Below are 21,352 nucleotides of genomic sequence, written 5' to 3' on the forward strand. Positions count from 1 at the left end.
ATTGATGAATCATAATACACAGAGCACTGGGTATAATTCCAAACACCAAACTATATGGTCAAAAGTTTCTAAATTGACAATTGAGTCAACAAGCCATACCTTGCTGACAGCACAGACACAGTTACGGTGTGGAGTTGATCTGTTTTTAGCTGCATAGGTGGTGGGATTTTTCTCATGGCTTCTGCTTTCCAAAGCATTCACTCTCATTCTAAAATGGTATGCTATAAACAAAACCATCCATTTTATTCCAGAATACATCATCGTAATGAGAATAAAAAGCTTTGTATGCACATACTGCCAATACATTTAAAAAGGCCCAAATTTTAACAAATAGAATAGACAAATTCATCAGACAAGAGATCATAAATTACTTTGGCCGAAAAAAATCTCTTAAAAAAAATCTGGCTCAACATTCTGCTTGCAGGTTTCTACATATACTGTATACGTGGTGAGTGTGTATGTGTGTATATATAGAGAGAACTTTTTTTTTTTTTTTTTTAAGGGAATGGAATATGGTCTAGCCCACTTTCCCATAGTTATGTAGGAACTACAATGTTCTTTGCGAGCAAAACAAGAAGTGCAAGGTCTGCATTTCCACCAACTTGATGCAAAGCCCCAAGAGCTTCCTGCAAAGTAAAGCCAGCACGGAGAATCCGGTCAATATCTGTGGCAGGAAAAATTAATGGTGGAAGAACGGAGGGACTTGATGATGGATGGCTGGTAGGTGATACATATTCAAGAAATGGCCTCGCAGCTTCAGGACAGACATTTTCTCTGGTTTCGGGTCTGTCTGTTACTGGATTTTGTATGCCCTGACCCAGGTCTTTAACCAATAGGAAACTGGATGACAAAGACTTAGTTTGCTCAGAAGTCTGATTGAGTGCATCCTCCTCACCTGCTAAAAGTTTGGGTGAAATTTCTACACCTAAGGTGTAGTGTAATTGATTAGACGTTTTAGCTGAGGTTAGAGTGACAGAACTGTTCTCATTTACTGATTCCCTAGATTTGGGGACACCTTCCTTATCAGTTGACAGGCCATCACTTGGACCCCTGGAGTTTATATTTTCTACATCTTCTATTCCAGTGCCAGGTAAAGTGCCTGTCAAGCTCTCTGCCTTCACTGACACAGATATGGCCTGATGAAAGGAGACTTGTGGACACTGTTCATCCTGGGTAAGATGCTCATTTTGCGTGCATCTTTCAGAAAGGCCCTTAATACCAGCTTGGCCATCTGCTAGTGATTGACAGATAACTTCTTCAGATGGATTTTCTGAAGCTGGTTTACTGCTAATAACCAAAAGTTCATGAAGTTCTTTCAACGCTGCTGTTATAGATGAACAAGATTCTTCTGTTGACTCCACAGAGGGCTGACAATTGCCACAGACACTCAGAGAGGGGGAGTAATTGCCATATTCTTCATTTGTTCCAGACCTTTCAACATTACTTTCTGAGGGCTGTGAATCTTGAGTGGAAATGGAATTCAAAATTTCAGGTGAAGGGTTACATTTTGATGTCTCTACTTCCATCAAGGGATTATCTAAAGTGAGATCCGATGCAGTGATGTTCTTGACATCAGCATTCTGACTGCCTGCTGAATTAAGCACAGCAACTAGGGACTGTTCAACAATATCTATTTCCATAAGTGTTTCTGAATTTGAGCAGCCAAAGCATCCTGAAGGTAGAATACTTTTCTTTGTACTTGGAAGATCCACATTCTGCTGTAGCCTATCTCCTTTCATTGTAGCTTCCAAATCAACAATTGTTTGTTGGTTCTGTTGCCTTTCTCCAGGAAGTTCAAGGTCCCCTATGTCACAAAGATGTTCTTGGTCACAAGGAGCATTCTGTTGTTCAACCTCATACTGTTCATTCCCTGGTTCTTCATGCTGCTGAAGGCCATTCACTTGAGTCAGGTTCTGATTTTCTGGATCCCAACCTTTTTTGCCTAGAAGCATCTGTGGTTCATGCATCCTAGTAGTTGTGACAGATAAATTAGTTTCCTGTCTTGTATGGAGATGAAATTTGAGGCCCTGGGTGTTTTTTCCAGCAGATTTCTCGAGATTATCTGCAACAAGTGCTTCTTCCGGTGAATTCTGCAAAGGCATAACTGAACTCTGCTCTGCTGGAGCATGGTCTACTGAAGAAGCATGATCAGAATGATCCTGCAGAGGAAGATGTTCTTTCTTTTTGGAATTTATCTGGAATTCAGCTGAAGCCTTCAGAGCCTTCACAGCTTTAGGTTCAATGCTTTCTGGGTCACTGGGCTTGATAGGGCAGACTGAAGCAGAGACAGAGTGAGCAAGACTCGTAGGATTACCAATCTCAGTACTCTGTCCTGAAGGATGGGCTGGATGGTTAAATCCATCTGAAGTTGGTACTGATGACATTCCCAGTGAGGTAGATTCTTTACCACTTTTCTCTATATGGAACAAAAGAGAAAGGAAGAAGATTCATTAGCAAGTAACAAAGGCCATTAAATTATCAAAAGATATAAATCTAAACAGCACAGAATAAAATCAGTCTTTAAACTCAGGTTCCTCTTATACTAATAGATATGATTTAAAAAATACAAGAATCTTTTTCACTGTGGTAGACAATTTAACATCACAGCATCAGAATAAGAGGTATGCATGTTCTTAATAAAACATGCATATTGTAATTCAATATGATTGAGTACCATTAACATGCATTCACATAATGGCTGAGTTAGTGCTCAAGACTGAAAGACATTTATGTACCTTTATTCCCAGTGAGTCTAGAACTCTAGAATAGTTTCTCCAAGTGTATTTTCTTCACCACTTGCCCTAAAGTCAGCTGGGATACTTGTTAAAGATGCAGACTCTGGGGTAAAATCCTTGGGAATAAAGCCTGGAATCTGCATTTTCAGTAAGCTCCTCAGTTGATTCTTAAAGACATTACAGATCTTGAGAAACTTTACAGTAGAGTGATTCTCATGCCAAAGCACTTCTCCTATTCAAATATAAATGCTGAGGTTATAAATGAGAAGTCTAAAACCAGGTATACTGGGACAGAGCAGGAATTATACAGAGAAATAAGAAATTTTTTTAGAGACAGTGTCTCGCTCTGTCACCCAGGCTGGAGTGCAGTGGCATCATCACCGCTCACTGCAACCTCAAATTCCTAGGCTCAAGGGTTCCTCCTGCCTCAGCCTCCCAAGTAGCTGGGACTACAGGCACTCACCACCAGGCCTGGCTAATTTTTCTTAATTTTTGTAGAGACAACGTCTCAATAAGTTGCCCAGGCTAGTCTCAAACTCCTGGCCTCAAGGGATCCTTTCCACCTCAGCCTCCCAAAGTACTGGGATTACAGACATGAGCCAATGTGGCTGGCTGAGAAGAAAGAATTTTATGTAATGCTTGGGGACTGCTAGAAGACAGAAGCAAACATTCGATTTTATTTCTAGCCAAGCTTCCCTCAAATCACAGTAAAACTATGCGAGCATCTGACTCAGAGAATAAAAGTAAAGCTAATGATCAAATGGATTAAATCTCAGTCAAGGCCCCACCAAATAATGCAACTTTAAAAGGATTACTAGTTATTTTTATCACATTAATAGAGTATAACTACATGAAGAACATTCAAGTGTTTTAAGGAAAGAGGAATGTGAATGGGGCAGTGGAAGGAGATAATTCATTAACAGTTTTTCAATAAGCAATGACTATTTAGATTCATTGCAATTTAATGACCAAACAAGATGGCAGGCCTTAAACACTAGCTTAAACATCATAATGATATCATTAACCATCAGTTCCTAATAATGCTAAGTTTAGATTTAAAGGAAAAGGGAAAAAAACCATCAGCTCCAACTCTCCTTTTGCCACTGACACAGTTAAAAATTGACCTCTATGCACTTATTTTAAGATCTTTAATTAAAAGTCAAAAGGCTGGTAACAAAATTGACCTCACAATACAAACTATTAGGGCAGATGCAACTCAAACACTTTGTGCTAAATGTTAATGTGCAATGCGGAGGGGGGCTTGATCGTGACTTAAATTATGAAGCAATGCAGTAATATTCAAATGGCTTTAAATCATTCTAATCAAACACTGGTTAACAGCACGAGAAGACAAAGCACTGAGTCAGGAAGTTATTGACTTTTTATGAAACAATCTTACCTTACTTATAGTTTAGGGGTACACAGGAAAACACCATTTGTTTCAGTTTAAACTACATGCATTAGAGTCTAGAAACAGTTATTAGTTTTATTTATCAATCTCTAACGCTGACTCTGGGAGAGATTCAATTCTGAACTAATGCTAACGGAAAAAATACAATGCAGTGAAATATCCATGTCACCAACAGAGAGGTATGCTAACAGCCTTCTGGCACTGATATGCCAGTTATGAACAACCAGGTGAGGTCAAGGTGCACATGGCCTCAATGGATTTTGTATTCACTACAAAAGTAGCATAAAATCCTCCTGCAGCAGAGGTCAGTTTCACTGGCCTAAGTTCTAAATGTAGGGAAGGACTGGGTCAATTTACAGAATGATAAGAGAAGTGGATGATAATGGATATTAAGATTAAACGATGCCTGCTTTTAACCCATCCTTAAAAGGGGTGGGGGGGGAAGAGAACAAAGAAATTAAATGCTACGTATCTAATTACAACCAGCCTGCAAACTGCTATCAAGTCCTAGGTTGTTGATAGTTTAAAAGACCACCTTTCTTCCTCCTGGTAAATCAGCTGATACACTCAGGTTGACATTTACCAAATTTACACCACAGGGAAATGGAAACAGGGTACCTTCTATGGAAAATCTGTCGGGCCAGGGACAGAGGGAAAAGTGAAGTCTTAGATCCTATTGTTGACAGAATAAAATAAAAGTTCTGCCTATATTACTGACTCTGTGACTCATGACTAGTCCCCTGGGCTAAGATTCTATTTCTTCAACAGAATTAAAATTTCTGCCCCTATATAACTCCAGGTAGTTATGTGCAATAATGTGAAAAAGGAGGTCTCAGTTTTTCAGTGGAAAGGAACTTATGAAATCCAAAAAGTACAGTTATCTCCAATGACAAAGTGCTGTGAGACCAATATTCTTTTTTTTTTTTTTTTTTTTTTTTGAGACAGAGTGTCACTTTGTTGCCCGGGCTAGAGTGAGTGCCGTGGCATCAGCCTAGCTCACAGCAACCTCAGACTCCTGGGCTTAAGCGATCCTACTGCCTCAGCCTCCCTAGTAGCTGGGACTACAGGCATGAGCCACCATGCCCAGCTAATTTTTTTGTATATATATTTTTAGTTGGCCAGATAATTTCTTTCTATTTTTAGTAGAGACGGGGTCTCACTCTTGCTCAGGCTGGTCTCGAACTCCTGACCTCGAGCGATCCACCCGCCTCGGCCTCCCAGAGCTAGGATTACAGGCGTGAGCCACCGCGCCCGGCCCTATGAGACCAATATTCTTGATCTGACATTCATGATAGTCAGATGTGGTAGGTATAATGGATGCTGTTTCTACTGGGATTTTTTTCACCCTTGCATTGTTCTAATAATTGATAACATTTTAAACAGGAATTTATACTTACACATGTATGTATGCATGCCAACATAGAAACGTATATACAGGCTAGTTGTAACCAGATTAAACAAGGTGAAATGGTGAATGACATAAGTTAACTTCTAAAACTGCTGCAGATACAGACACTTTCAGACCATAGATGACAACTGGATGGAAGGCTTAACGTGGTGTCTATAAATACCTGGTCTGGGGCCCACTCCAGCTGCAGTACACACACACTACATGCATCATGGCTTCTGACGTTCTGTTTGAATTAGGAAACAGACAAGCAAACTTGGGTTAACAATGCAAACCACACAGCATGCAGGGTTATAGTCTCCATTCCTTGCCATCTTTAAAATCAGGAACTGGTAGAGTGAAAGCGGGGGAAAGCTTCCGTAGTTTGGACATCAAAAAGATTTGTTGATTCCTTTAAATCTCTCACAATACACAAAGCAATGTATCAATTTCAACAGATTTTTAATACAACTTGGAAAGAAATTAATTTTACACATACACAGAGGCTTGATGGGCAAACGTGAGACAGGTGAAGAAAGTAAATCTATTAGATGGAATTATTAATACATGATAAAAAAAATCTTCTTATGGAGTAAAGGTGAGTCAACACATATAACAGTCACTTTCCAAAGTTCTTTCTCAGTTGAGATTAATTTTTAGAAGAAAACAAACCAAACCTGGTTAAATTCTACCCTCACCTTCTTTACCTTTTACTCAGTTTTTATATAACATATCAGATATAGCTTCTACTCTGAATTATTTTTCAATTAATAGAAAAGATAAAGATACTTTGGTGTAAAGTATCTACCAAAAAAACAGCTTTACACAAAATACTTTCACCTACTATGTGCGGAGTTTTGATTTTGATGATACCAGGAAAGTCAATGTTCTAAACAAACAGGACCTGATGCTGTAAAATTATTTAACTATTTAAACATTCCAAAAATTAACATAAACCATATACACTAGGAACGGAAGGTTACATGGGTAAAAAGCCATTTCCTTTTAATCCTTTGAAATTGGTACAGCGCCTTCACTGAGCCTGGACACATCAGTGTATCTTTTAATCCACTAAAATTTTAATTGAAATAAGGTAATTACCCAAAGAGGGTAACTGTTATTAGTAGGTTAGAAAACACTGCTATTATCAGCTAACATGTCTTAAATAATAGCAGCAAAACTATGTAGGTTAAAAAAAAAAAAAAAAGGCATTTCACGAAATGGTAATATAGTCTCATATTAACACACTGTATTATGACTAAGATGACAAATTACCCCCCAAAACGCAAAATGTTGTAAGTGGGTGTGTCAAACTCGTTCAAGTTTACCTTGTTGAGAAGATTAAAACTATTAAAATTAGTCTCTCCCTGTCTGGTTGTTCAAAATTCTCCCCTTCCTACAAAATACCTGTTCCACCAGAACTATACTTTGTATGTAAAACTGAGCTAAAAGGTGCTGGAGTAGATTCTAAACAAGGCCACTTTGGAAAATTCCATCTGTTACCCATGCTCATTTTAAACAAGCTCAAGGTTGGGCATCTCAATGTTCTCCAGTAAAACAGTGGCAAAACCTGGCTTATTTTTTTTCTGAGATAGAGTCTCACTCTGTTGGCCTAGGCTAGAGTGCCATGGCGTCAGCCTAGCTCACAGCAACCTCAAACTCCTGGGCTCAAGCAATCCTTCTGCCCCAGCCTCCCGAGTAGCTGGGACTACAGGCATGCGCTACCATGCCCGCTTAACTTTTTCTATATATATTTTTAGATGTCCAGCTAATTTCTTTCCTTTTTTTTTTTTTTTTTAATAGTAGAGACAGGGTCTTGCTCTTGCTCAGGCTGGTCTCAAACTCCTGAGCTCAAACGATCCACCTACCTCAGCCTTCCAGAGTGCTAGGATTACAGGCGTGAGCCACCGCACCCGGCCAAACCTGGCTTATTTTTAAAGTTCATACTTCTCTCTTTAGAAGAAAGCTATTCCCTGAACTAGTAACTCTTAAAACATTTTAATGTACTAGAAAAAGCAATGTGTGATATTAGTCATTCTGATGAATAATTGCAGCTCAAGATTTTAAAATAACCCAAACTTAAAACTTAATTCTTTTTTTTGAGATAGAGTCTCACTCTATTGACCAGGCTACAGTGCCATGGCATCAGCCTAGCTCACAGCAATCTCAAACTCCTGGGCTCAAGTGATCCTCCTGTCTTAGCCATACCGAGTACTTGGGATGACAGGCGTGCACCACCATGCCTAGCTAGTTTTTTTTCTATTTTTAATAGAGACTGGGTCTCACTCTTGCTCAGGCTGGTCTCAAACTCCTGACTTCAAGAGATCCTCCTGCCTTGGCCTCCCAGAGTGCTAGGATTACAGGTGTGAACCACTGTGCCCAGCCATTAAAAGTTAATTCTTTTCAGCTTCTAGAAAATACATCCCAAGTGTGAGCCACCATGCCTGGGTACATACTGTCCTAATATGGCCTGATGACACTACTGTGATCACAGGTTCAGAGCATAAAACACTACATTTTGATTAATGTTCAATTATGCTTCTTACTGTTGGTTCTGTCTTTGGTGGCAGCAATTTCAGTAAATATTTTTAAACTTGGGGCTGCTCAGTTACAGTAGCAATGCTATCCTTCAAAATAAACAGGCCTAAGAAAAGAAATTTTCAGGGAAATATGACTGACCTCAAAAGTTAGTGTCTGCTATACTGTTATAACATTCTTTAGGGAAAAAACAGCACAAGATATTTTAGGAAGCTACCAAAATATGTCTAGGCTGCCCAGGCATGTAGACTCACGCCTGTAATCCCAGCACTCTGGGAGGCTGAGAAGGGAGGATCCTTTGAGCTCAGGAGTTCTAGACCAGCCTGAGCAAGAGAGACCCCACCTCTACAAAAAAAGAAAAACACTCTAGGCAAATAATGCCCCAATCTATCTTACACATAACAATGGACTTTTGTTTCTTGATTTGTTGAAACACGGAGTTTTTCTTTAATGTATTAAGAGATGGGAAGGAGGAAGTAAGAAGACAAACAATGAATACATCTACGACTACAGGACGATGAGACTAATTACAAACTGGAAAGGTCACTATCCCCCTGAAGCTTGCATGTCCCCACTCACCCACCAATCAAGTATTATTCAAGAGCTAGGCTATTCCAAATACCTGCATCCTCTGCTGACTTTTGAAGGGCTTCAGCTAATTCTTGGTCTGCAATCTCCTCTGGCCGCACATCCTCTCGATTGGCCCCAGCCCCATATGCCAACCGGGCACATTCTGGTAGCTCTCCTTCAGGAAGGAAGGTGGTTTGTGAGCCTGTAGTGCCGATCACGAGTACATTTTTCTTGAGGTCAATGGAACACTTAGAAGGAGGAAAACAAAGAATGGTGATAGTAGATAAAACATCATGAAGAAAGATTATGATCCCAAATTTAAAACTCCATTCAGCCTCGTGTGGTGGCTCACACATATAATCCCAGCACTTGGGGAGGCTGAGGTGGGAGGATCACTTGAGACCAGGAATTTGAGGTTACAGTGAGCTATGATCAGGCCACTGCACTCCAGCCTGGGTGATGGGGTAAGACCCTATCTCTAAAAAAAATTGAAAATAAAAAATAAACCCCCCAAAACAAAGAACAACACTGACGAGGACAGAGAGGTGCACAAAAACTAGTTTACCTAGAAGTATTTAACCTTTAACTGGATGATACTGTTAATTTACAATTTTTTTTAATACTCAAAGTTCAGAGGAAAATAATTTTTGCAAGATATAGTTTATATTTATTTATCTTTTAAAAAAATCTGGCCAGGCGTGGTGGCTCACGCCTGTAATCCTAGCACTCTGGGAGGCCGAGGTGGGATGATCGCTTGAGGTCAGGAGTTCAAGACCAGCCTGACCAAGAGTGAGACCCTGTCTCCACTAAAAATAGAAAGAAATTAGCTGGACAACTAAAAATATATAGAAAAAATTAGCCAGGCATGGTGGCGCATGCCTGTAGTTCCAGCTACATGGGAGACTGAGGGAAGAATCGCTTGAGCCCAGGAGTTTGAGGTTGCTGTGAGCTAGGCTGACGCCATGGCACTCTAGCCCGGGCAACAGAGTGAGACTCTGTCTTACTCTGACTACTTAACATAGAACAGTTGTACACCTATGATTTATATCCATAAAGCTGGAGACTGTTGGTCTATACCATGACTGAAAAATAGTAACAAGTTGATAAATTAGGCTTTATTTACACACACATTCACTCATTCCTTCTATTTAGAATGTTGTATCTTATTATCAATATAATACATCTCCTTTTATAAGAATTTAATATTTTAAAAAATAGTGACATAGAAATATTTACTACCTATAAAACCCTACCATAAAAAATTTTTATTACCCAGTGGACACCAACTGCTTCTTCAATGAGAACGGTATATCTTAAATTATTGGGCTTCAGAGTAGAAATCTAAATATCAACACAAAGCAATATATTATTCTCAGCAGGGCCAGGTGGCTCACACCTGTAATCCAAGCACTCTGGGAGGCCAAGGCAGGAGGACCGCTTGAGGTCAGGAGTTCAAGACCAGCCTGAGCAAGAGTGCGACCCTGTCTCTGCTAAAGAGATATAAAATTAGCCAGGTGTTGCAGTGTGTGCCTGTAGTCCCAGCTACTTGGGAGGGTAAGGCAGGAGGATCACTTAAGCCCAGGAGTTTGAGGTTGCAGTGAGCTACAATGATGCCACTGCACTCTACCCAGAGTGAGACTCTGTCTCAAAACAAAACCAGTATAATACTCCTGATAATGAGAATAGCCCTGATTAAAATACATATATTTACATATGTTTTATTCTCCCTATACTAAATAAACACTTTCAATCCCAACATCATAAGTATACTTTCCTTAATCTTTTCTTTTAATTTTTTAGTTTCAGAGATGGGGGTCTCAATATGTTGCCCAGACTGGTCTCAAACTCCTGGGGTCAAGTGATCCTCCTGCATCAGCCTCCCAAGTATTAATAGCTGGGATTATAGGCAAGTGCCACCACACCTGGCTCTCCTTCCTTAATCCTGAAGGTCTTCTTTCCAAGTACTGTTTGACAAGCATCTAAAAATACTGAAGATTTACTGAACTTACACTAAATCATGAAAAAACTACTAATGAGAATCTTACCAGTTCTAATCAGAACCTTAAAACAAGGGAACCAAAGTGCCCATTATAATCTGAAAACACATGATAAGATTAAACAGATTCACAGATCTCACAAAAACCGATTCTATTTTAACTAATACATCATTTCAACCCTTGCATTACAACATAATCAATTAAAGACATTTCCAGGTTTAAAAAGTCAGGCTTCTTGGTTTTCCACTAGAGATAACCAATAGAAATAATATGATAATATAATCGAAGTACAAAAAGCAGATGCAAAAGGAAAAGTGAATCTCTTAATTACCTGATGCCGTTTAAGCATGTCCAGTCCCAGAAGCATGTCCATGGGCTGTTCCTCAAGTATAGAGAAAGAACACGCCAAGAAATCTCCTTCAATTTGAACCTGAGCTAAAGCACACAAAGAAGAGAAAAGGTTACTGATGTTTTCTTCAAAAGCCCCAGACAAGCTTTGGAAATGTACCTGTCATTCAGTACCTTGCTTCCTACAGTCAATCAAAGCCAAGGCAAAGCATGCAAATAGATGGGTTAAGTATGAAAATCTAAGACCAATGATCAGCTTAAAAGTCAATGAAGGGTCGGGTGTGGTGGTACATGTCTATAGTCCCAGCTACTCCAGAGGCTGAAAGGCAGGATAATTGCTCAAGCCCAGAAGTTGGATGTTGCAATCAGCTATGATACTGCCACTGCATTTTACCCAGGGCAACAAAGCAAGACTCTGTCTCAAAAAAAAAAGTCAATGAAGGCTTAATATTAGATTTTAAATCTTTGCTAATCTGATAAGTAATTTTGTATTTCCCTGATTAATGAGGTTAAGGAAATTTTCATGTATTTAATAACCATCTGGATTTTCTCAAGTGCTTGTTCAAGTGTTTCTGTAAATTTTTATATTGTCTGTCTTACTGAGTTAGAAGATAGGCACACATATGTATATATTTTGAATACAAATCCTTTATTAGTTATATGGGTTCCTAAAGTTCTTCCCTAGTTGGTGTTTATTCACTTTCTTTATGATGTTTTCTTGATGAAAAGTTTTTTGTTAAAAAAAAAAAAAAAAAAAAAGGCCGGGCGCGGTGGCTGACGCCTGTAATCCTAGCACTCTGGGAGGCTGAGGCGGGCGGATCGTTTGTGCTCAGGAATTCAAGACCAGCCTGAGCAAGAGCAAGACCCTGTCTCTACTAAAAAAATAGAAAGAAATTAGCTGGACAACTAAAAAAAAAAAATACATATATAAAAAATTAGCCGTGCATGCCTGTAGTCCCAGCTACTTGGGAGGCTGAGGCAGGAGGATCGCTTGAGCCCAGGAGTTTGAGGTTGGTGTCAGCTAGGCTGATGCCACAGCACTCTAGCCCAGGCAACAGAGACTCTGTCTCAAAAAAAAAAAAGATGAGTGTTCATTCAGTGCTGGATAAACCAGACTGCCACTAGTTGGCAATATATTAAGAGCCTTAAAAGTATTCATAACTTTTGATTCAGTTGTTTCACTTATAGGAATCTTGACTGAGGAAAAAAAATCAAAATGTGCATAAAACTATACTGCCGTGTAATAATGACAAAATATGCGGGGGGGGGGGGGGAACATACCCCAAAAGTTGATCATTAAACTCATATAAAACAATGCTATACATTTATGTAAATAATACCTATGAAATTCATAGTGACATTAGGAAAATGTTATTACTTTTTCTTAAAGCAGAGTATAAAATTTTATACATTATATGACCACCTTTTATCAGAAAAAAATGCATGGAAAAAAGACCAGAAGGAGATATACCCAAATGATACTGGTGATTGATTCTTACTTAAGGGATTTAAGAGAATTTTTTTTTTTTTTGCTGCTTCTCACACTTCAATACATTCAAAGTTCTCTACAATGAGCATCTATTAAATGGACAGCAAAAGAAAGAAAAAAAAAAAGAACAGTTCTGATTAGAGATGAAGGACTGAACACACACATTTATCTACATTTACTCCTAAAAAAATTAGGAAAAAAGTTTTTGGGTTTTTTTTAAGGCACAAATTCCTAAGGCCAAATACAATGGAAGAGATCACAGAAACAAAACTTTGGAACTAAAAAGCAGATGACAATGAGGAAAACTGAGAGCAACCCAATTTACATCACACAACTCCTACAAGGCTTAGGAATTGATCACAAGTACCTCTGCAAATAGGAGTAGAGGTGGGCCCAAAGCAGGAAGGCTGGTTGGAAGTCTGTATAGGCACAGTTAGACCTTGGGGCGTCCCCTCCTGCACTCTGCTCAGCCAGGTGACCCTTCACCCCAGCAGCAGACTAGAGGTTTATTTTCTGGAGAGGGTGAAACAGAGGCACTCTTAACAAGATGGGCATGGAGGAAGACAGGGACAGAACAATGAGCATGTGACTAAAAACCAGGGGGATGAATTAAGTCAAAGTCTACTGAGACTCCAGCCCTTTTCTCCCTGCCAACTTCCAGACCACCCTACAGTGAAGACCACAGGTGCCATGGCTGCCTGCCCAGGTCACCTTCCAAACAGCCTTTTGGTGTCCCACTCTTTAATATGAGCAGAATCCAAGAATATGAAAACCACCTAAAATAAAATACACACACAAAAGTAACAGAAAGGTTTGAAGACAAAGTCGAGGAAATTCCACACAAAAAAACCACAACACAATGAAAGAAAGAAAAGAAAACTATAGGACAAGTCCAGGACGGAAGACTGATTATCCTATCTGGATAGCAGACATTCTAGAAGGGAGGAAAATCATCATCAGAATAATTCAGGGAAAGTCCCCAGAACTGAAGGACATGTGTTTCCAGATTGAAAAGATTATCAAGTACTCAGTACAGTAGATGAAAAGAGATCTAAAGCCAAGTACATCCCTACAAAATTTCTAAACACTGAGGTCAAAGAGAAGATCTACAATTGTGCTTCGAAGAAGAAAAAAAATCTTTCACATAAAGGATCACAAATCAGAATAGCATCCAGCTTCTCTACAGGGACACTGACAGTGAAAAGACTAAGGGGCAATGCCTCAAAATTGTGAAGGAAAATAATTTCCAACCCAGTCAGACCAGTTCAATGTGGGGAAAAAAGACTTGTTCTGGTACTTAAGGTCTCCAGTTACTCCCACGCACCTCTTCTCAGGAAGTTATGGCAAGAGGCACACCAACAAACTGAAGAGCAAGACAAAACACAGGAAGACAGGGATTCAGGCAATCTATCACAAGACAGAAGAGAAAGGAATCTTCAGGATTTCTTCCTCAGGATTCAAGAACGGTTTCAGAACAACAGCTGTGAAGCAGTCCTGGAACCAGCAGTCTAGGCTTGGGAAGAAGTGTCTTCAATAAAATGAAACATATGCAATACCTGATGTGCCTGCACCTGTTTAAAGGAGATTTACATAACCAGGGAAGTGTATGGGGATGAATAGCACATAACAAACCAAATGACAAAAAAAGGACGATTATTCATTGTAAGAGAAAAGAATGCTAGACATGAAAGAAAAGTCATCATATTCAATTAGATGACTCAAGCTCTCAAAATCATTTACACAGTCACAACAATAAACAGAAATAGACACATGTTATTTAGAAACAGGTGAGTACCAAAAGAAATCAGCTAAAATAACTGAAAGGGATTATCTCTGAGGAACAGGAAAGAGAAGTGCGTAGGAGGCTAGTTTTTTTTAACCAGCAAAAGCATGTATATCTTGGATAGAACACAGGATTTAAAATTTCTAGGAATGTGATTTATTGGGTCAGATGTATCCACACAAAAGAAATTAAAAAACAAAACAAAACAAAAAAACCTCTAAAACCTTACAAACCGACTACCCTACAAATACCCTATGAAAAGACAGCAATTCCCAGTGCCTTTTGCTCACCTAGATGTACCCTTCCAATAATCTTCTGGGTGCCCACTCCTTTGGCAATCCCTGCCCACCGACGGTCCACCAGTCTCATTATATTACACCTTTCTGCACAAGCTTGGCTCATAATAGTCATCTGGGCACCTGGACAGGGAGAGAAACATCGGATAATGTAAACAAAATCCACCCTTGTGGAACTCAAAATACAGCAATAATAATAAGGCAAAAAGTTAGGTATTAATATATGCCTAGGCTTTTATCTCTGTAAAATCAATCCTGCCTACCAAGTGTCCTGCTCACTTACTCAATTTTCAGTTACACAATGGAATCTGAAACATACTATGGAAACTTGACACTGAGGGAAAGAATATTGTGTAACAATGTAATAATTAAGTGATAGTTTAAAACTTTGCCAATAAATGCAAAACTACCTGGAAAGACCTCCTAAAAGTTCAAATCATGACCACCATGTCTAGATAGCAATGCTAAATTAAACACTACTTTACACTCAGCAGTTTATACTCAGTATCTCTGAGCATTTTACCAAGTTATTTTTACTTCAAACTTTAGGACACAATAGTTTACTAGTTAAAAAATACATATATCCTCACCAGGTGTGGTGGTTCATGCCCACAATCCTACCACTTTGGGAGGCCAAAGTTGGGAGGACTGCTTGAGGCCAGGAGTTCAAATACAGCCTGTGCAATAGCAAGACCCTGTCTCTACATAAAATTTTTAAAAAAATTAGCCAGGTGTAGCGGTGTACTCCTATAGTTCCAGCTACTCACTACTTGGGAGACTGAGCCAGGAGTCTCCCAAACAGAGGTTAACTCCCCATGTTCTGCTCCAACATTTAAAGATAAGGGCATTTCAGCTATTTTCTCTCCCAGTTACATATACTTAGCTAAAGTCAGCCTGTGTAGAAGACAAGACACCTTCACTCACAGTCTTAATTTCTCCCTTAAACTCTAGTACCACATTCCTGTGTATTAGACATTTCTACCTCATAGCCAACAGGTATAAAGCTCTTTCTCCCCAAATAATTCCCACTTGGGATTTCTCTACCTTTGCCTATGGAATTATTTTCTTGCAGCCATAAAACCTGGCATGGTTCACTTCTGACTCCTCTTCTAGCCTTCTCTCTGGCTTGTTAACTGTCCCAAACTTGTAAATAAGCTCTACACAATTTCTGCTATTTCTGACCCTCTTTCTACCCTAGCAATCAGCCTCACTCACACCTTATACCCTGGCAAGTGAAAAATTTCTCTAGCTTCCAAACCACTCTGTGGATACATAATTTAAAGCAAGGAAATAAACAGTTCTGACCCTGAGGGGGACAGAAGTCTCCAGATCTGTGTCTGCCTTCAGTTTTCCTAAAATACACCTTCTTAAAATCACTTACTTCTTCAACTGTTCAAAAGTCCTCAATGGTTTCCACTCTATTAGTTTCAAACCACCATCACCACAGCTTCAGACTCCACCTCACCCTGGCCCCACTGCTTCTTTCTAGCCTTGCATTCTTACTACTCTAACCTCTCCTACTTTAGCAGGAAGAATGTGACCCCTTTGCCTCTGACTTACCGCGACCCACCTGTAAAGTGGCCCCTCCCCTGCTTTCACTTTCTCTGAATTCCACTGATGCTTTAAGGCCGAGCTCAAGACCCATCTCCTCCCCAACTGACCACCCTTTCCCAATGACTTTGCCTCTCATTCAATGCCAGCACTTCCCGTTCATTATTACTCATTAGATAGTCTACATTTTTAGGGCATTGCAAGCTCTTGGCATTTAAAAAAAATTTTTTTTAGACACAGGGTCTCTGTTGCCCAGGCTGGGAGTGCAGTGGTGCAGTCACGGCTCACAGCAACCTCAAACTCCTGGGCTCAAGTGATCTTCCTGCCTCAGCCTCCTGAGTACTGAGAATACAGGTGTGCATCACCATGCCCATCTAATTTTTCTATTTTTTGTAGAGAAAGGGTCTCCTATGTTGCTCATGCTGGTCTTGAACTCCTGGCCTCAAAGGATCCTCCCACCTCAGCCTCCCAAAGTGCTGGGATTACAGTCGTGAGCCACTGCATCCAGCCACTCTTGGCATTTGAAGGTTAGATTCAAGAAGGCCCAGAGACAATGAAGGAAAAGGGAATGTGGGAAAGCAATTCTTTCTTTGCTTCTTTCCTCCTCACATTAATCCACAAAGCTAGTCATTGACATAATTAAGCAACTCAGGATGAGAAGGGCCCCTTTCTCCTGCTCTCTTGCCTTTTCTCAAGCCTCAGATCAAAGCCCCAAATCCTCTGGCCAGGGAGGCAACTCAGTTCAAATGTCCCATTTTGAGACGACACTCCTGAACACTCTAGTCAGAGGGGGAATGTGGTCTTTAGGTCTATCCAACATTCACCTGATTTTTGCACAGTATTAAGAGTTCTGGAATCAAGCAGATCTGGGGCTCAATCCAGGTCCACCACTCACAAACCCTGTACACCTGAAAGTCACTTCACCTCTCTACATCTAAGTTTATGTGTAAAAAAGAGATTGTAGAGAGTGACCTCTTTATGTGTAAAATAGGAATGATAGAACAAAGCTCACAGAGATGTTCTGAGGATGAAATAAAATTGAGTGAGATGATATATATTAAGCCCCTAGCACGGTGCTTGGCACACAGTAATGGATCACTATTTCTTGAGTGTTACATAGGGTCTCGTATGTATTCGTCTCTCTCACTCATACAGGAGCTCTCCGAAGCTCTAGTTAGTAAATCTTACTGACAAGCCCCCAGCACAAGGCCCTGCACACAGCACTCAATAGGACCTTTTTAAAAAATAAGACAGGGTCTTGCTATGTTACCCTGGCTGGAGTGCAGTGGTTATTCACAGGCACAATCATATCACATTGCAGCTTTGAACTCCTGGGCTAAACGATCCTCTCACCTCAGGCTCCTGAGTATCTGGAACTACAGGTGCACACCACTGCACCTGGCTTCAATAGGTATTTTTTAAACTGAATAATTAGCAGATTTACTTCTCCCAGAAATATCTGTATCTTAAGATACAAACGCTTTATGAGGTGAAACCTAGCATGTGCTCAAGTATTGATGAATGAACAAATGGGGAGGAAATTATTATTTGAGCAGGGGATTTATCTACTTTATGAACTCATCTATCCTACCACCTTGAGTGAGATATCCAGAATTAAGACACATGTGAGACCACTCGGTCATATGCTCACAATGCGCTACATACTACGGTCTTACTAAAAAGCAAAGAATTCTTACTGAGAGAAAAGGTGCCAGTCAGTACAAGGATTACCTGACTCCTCAAGTGGGAAACTCCATCTCCTTACCTATGAAGGCAAGAATCATGCCCAGTACTAAGTTTTACACTCCTCACAGATCCTGGCAAAGTGCTGGCACAAAAGCCAGTTTGAACTATGTTTGACCTATACTCTACACAGCTCCTTCTTCTAAACCTATTTAATCCCAATTTCTTACAGAAGTATCTCAGAAATTCAGGATACTAAATAAAGGGAGCTAGGAAAATAAAAGACGCTGCAAAATACAAAACTGGTTAAAAAACCATTAAAGAAATAAACCTATTACTAACAAGAGGATTGTCAAGTGAAACAGTTAACTCCTAGGCTTGTTAAGTTAGTGGTCCAAAGGAGCACGGCCATCTGAACGGACACTCAAGTCTCCCCTTCTCCCGTGTGAGGTCAGCACGTCAGAGAGGGAGACCGAGACACAAAAGATGGAGACATCACCTGAGTCAACAAAGGCTTTCACAGGATGTCCATTCACTTTGCAGTTTATATAAAGCATCACTACTTGGCCAAAACTTTCTGGAGCCTCTTCCATTGCTATCGTCATGTTTTCCTCAATGTTCTGTTGCCTGTAAGAGACCAAGATCAGGGGCACTGAAAACATTACTTCCATGAAGAGAAATCAGTTTCAAAGTCACAATATTAAAAATTTGTACATATTTTTTGCCCCAACTATAACAACTGAGTCACGGAAATTGGTACCCTATCCTGCAATAGGTGATTTATTAGGAGGTAATGCAATACTTAGCTGGCAAAAAATCTAAAGGCATAAAAACTACCTAACATAAAATAATTATGCTCCCTTTATAAGCTTAGAAATAAAAAAATAAACTAGAGAGCAAGCGTCATACCCTTTTTATCCTGTAAATGCAATTTTAACTGAGGATTTACTAGGTATCTGCATACATTTCCCATGCCTCGTACTTCAAAAAAAAAAAAGTTTGCAGGGGCCGGGCACGGTGGCTCACACCTGTAATCCTAGCACTCTGGGAGGCCAAGATGAGAGGATTGCTTGAGGTCAGGAGTTGAAGACCAGCGTGAGCAAGAGCCAGACCCCATCTCTACTAAAAATAGAAAAATTAGCCAGGCATGGTGGCGCACGTCTGTAGTCCCAGCTTCTAGGGAGGCTGAGGCAGGAGGATTGCTTAAGCCCAGAAGTTTGAGGTTGCTGTGAGCTAGGCTGATGCCGTGGCACTCTAGCCCAGGCAGTAGAGTGAGACTCTCTCAAAAAAAGAAAGTTTGCAAACTGAGTACACAGACATTTCAACTACTCATGCTGCACCTGCTGCTTCTTCAGGATTGGGTTTTCTAATATGTAAAATGAGGGTAATAATTCCTATCACACGGCTGTTGAGAGGTATAAAGGATCTAATATACAGTGCTAACATGAGAACAGATGCTCAGAAAAATGCATCTATCACTTAAAACTACATGCATATGTATCATAATTCACTTGGCCTATGAAATAATCTCTTCAAAAATTCAAGATATCTAATTCTTAAATCAGAGATAAGCATATAAAAGAGAGTTCTTGCTTATGCCAACATCTCATGTCTTCATTTCCAGTCTCCTTTTAAAAACATTACCAAACACTACCAGCATTAATGTAAACTAGGTCAGCAGCTGGGTAACTTACCTAAGGACAGAAACAGTAACAAAACAGGGTACAAGATGTGGGGTAAAATACATTGTAAACAACTTGCAGCCTGTTGTTTGGGTAAATAAATTTTTATGGGAACCCAGTGACACCATACATTTACATATTGTTTGTGGTAGCTTTCACATGGCAGTGACTGAGGTGAACAAGCAAGAGATTGTATAGCCTGCAAGCCTAAAATATTTACTCTCTGGCCTTTTACTGAAAAAGTCTGCTGACCACTGCTCTAAACTATAATGTCTGTCCTTTTTGTAACAATGCCCAACTGAACTGACTGAATGCTTTACCAACCATTCTGTAATATTAAACTTCTCAGAAAGTCAAAAGCACCTTCATTTAATTTAGTTAGGCAAATACGCAAGCTATCATACCTCAGTGTACACGTACCCTCTGTAATCACTGGTATAGCAAGCCAAACAAATCTTTAATAGGCGTTTGATATAATTATAGAGCTTTTATCCTATTGTGCATTATTACATTTAGAAATAATCTAAAATTAATTGTGTATCCAATCTTGCATTTCCTCCAACCCAAAAAACTTTCAACAAAATATCCTGAGATAACACCAGTTACTCTGGGTATTCAGGGAGTCTCTTCAGAGGCACAAGGTTTTCTCCTTTAAAAGGATGGATGCATTACCCTGTTTCCTCTACCACACCCCTGGAAAGAAACACGAGCCACATGGACATGCTTCATTTCACCTCTATTCTTCCAACAGCTTGGTAGTACAGTTTGCCTATGATGCCTTCTCACCCCTCCTTCCTGGGTTGAATGCAACTATTCTTAAAACTTATATCAGTTCTTTCTTATAGCTGCAATGTGATCGAATTCAGAGGACACAAATATCTTCCTGTTTCTCTGAACAGATTTAACTAGTGACATGTTTCTCAAAGATATTCACCAACATCTAATACAATTAATGGGAACACTTAATCAACAAGAACACAAGTGAATGGCTTAGGGCTGTCAATTGACTTTGGTGTACAATACACACTTCTTTGATTTCATATGCACTTAGAATAATGGGAAACTAACAAAACATTATTTGATTTCCAAGCTGACAAGGTAACATAATACCAAGTTAAGCTTCATTTAAGCAACCAAAGATGACATGACACGGTGTATAAAAAGCTGCTCAGTCTAAGCACTGTCACAGTTAGTAGTTACACTAAGTCCTTCACAATTAGCAACAAAAAGTGAATCTAGGGGAGGAAAAGCAGCTTTCATTCAAAGGGACTGACTAAACTGTATCTTGCTTGTGACTAGTAATGTGACTGAGGCTGAGACAGGCATTAGCATCATTGTATTAGCTTAGGCTCCATGCCTGAAGATTCTGATTCATCGGATTTGGGAGAAGAGCCTAAGCATTTGCACTTTTAAAAGCTTCTCATGTGATTTTAATGTAGCCCCAGGTAAGAACCTTCGCATTATAGAAACTGGAGCTGGAAATGTGTCTGGCTGTCAGTTTATCCACTATGGCCAACACAAGAACTGCAAAACAAAAACAGGACTACAAGGTTCCACTTGAGCAGCGCTGTCTCTAATCCAATCACGTTTAAGCCTTGGATTTAATCAGGACTCACACAATATGTCCAAGGAAAGAGATTCATATTCGCCTATGAACCAGCCTCTTGGTCTCACCAGATGGAGGCTTCTGCTCAGTCCTGGGGTTGTCTACCTGGAGCTGTTTTAATGATGCTGTGTAAGGGAGTCTTCCTTAAAATTTTAGGAAAAGAGAAAGTCATTAAGTCACACGCCTATACTTTTGTAATATTGAATCAAAATATGAGGAAAAGGGAAGAGGAAAGAACAACCTAAAAGACTAAGGTTACTTCCTCAACTGCATAAC

At 39.8% G+C, this 21,352-nt stretch overlaps 1 protein-coding gene across 2 annotated transcripts in view; it reads right to left on the reverse strand.

Moving 5' to 3' along the window:
* Window positions 1-217: 217 nt before the first annotated feature.
* Window positions 218-21,352, reverse strand: part of LOC123635955 (protein DDI1 homolog 2) — a 35,221-nt gene continuing 14,086 nt past the window's right edge. Inside the window, exons 5-9 of one of the 2 annotated variants that reach the window (XM_045548649.1) lie at window positions 18,288-18,415; window positions 14,549-14,677; window positions 10,970-11,073; window positions 8,694-8,889; window positions 218-2,416 (exon numbers count right to left, since the gene is read on the reverse strand). In XM_045548649.1, coding sequence (XP_045404605.1) covers window positions 537-2,416; window positions 8,694-8,889; window positions 10,970-11,073; window positions 14,549-14,677; window positions 18,288-18,415 — 2,437 coding nt within the window. In that variant the 3' untranslated portion in view covers window positions 218-536. Of the gene's footprint in view, window positions 2,417-5,717; window positions 5,781-8,693; window positions 8,890-10,969; window positions 11,074-14,548; window positions 14,678-18,287; window positions 18,416-21,352 lie in introns of those variants that run through there. The other variant, XM_045548650.1, reaches the window with a different exon arrangement.

The sequence above is a fragment of the Lemur catta genome, chromosome 3 (assembly GCF_020740605.2).
Source record: "Lemur catta isolate mLemCat1 chromosome 3, mLemCat1.pri, whole genome shotgun sequence".
NCBI classification, from domain to species: Eukaryota; Metazoa; Chordata; class Mammalia; order Primates; family Lemuridae; genus Lemur; species Lemur catta.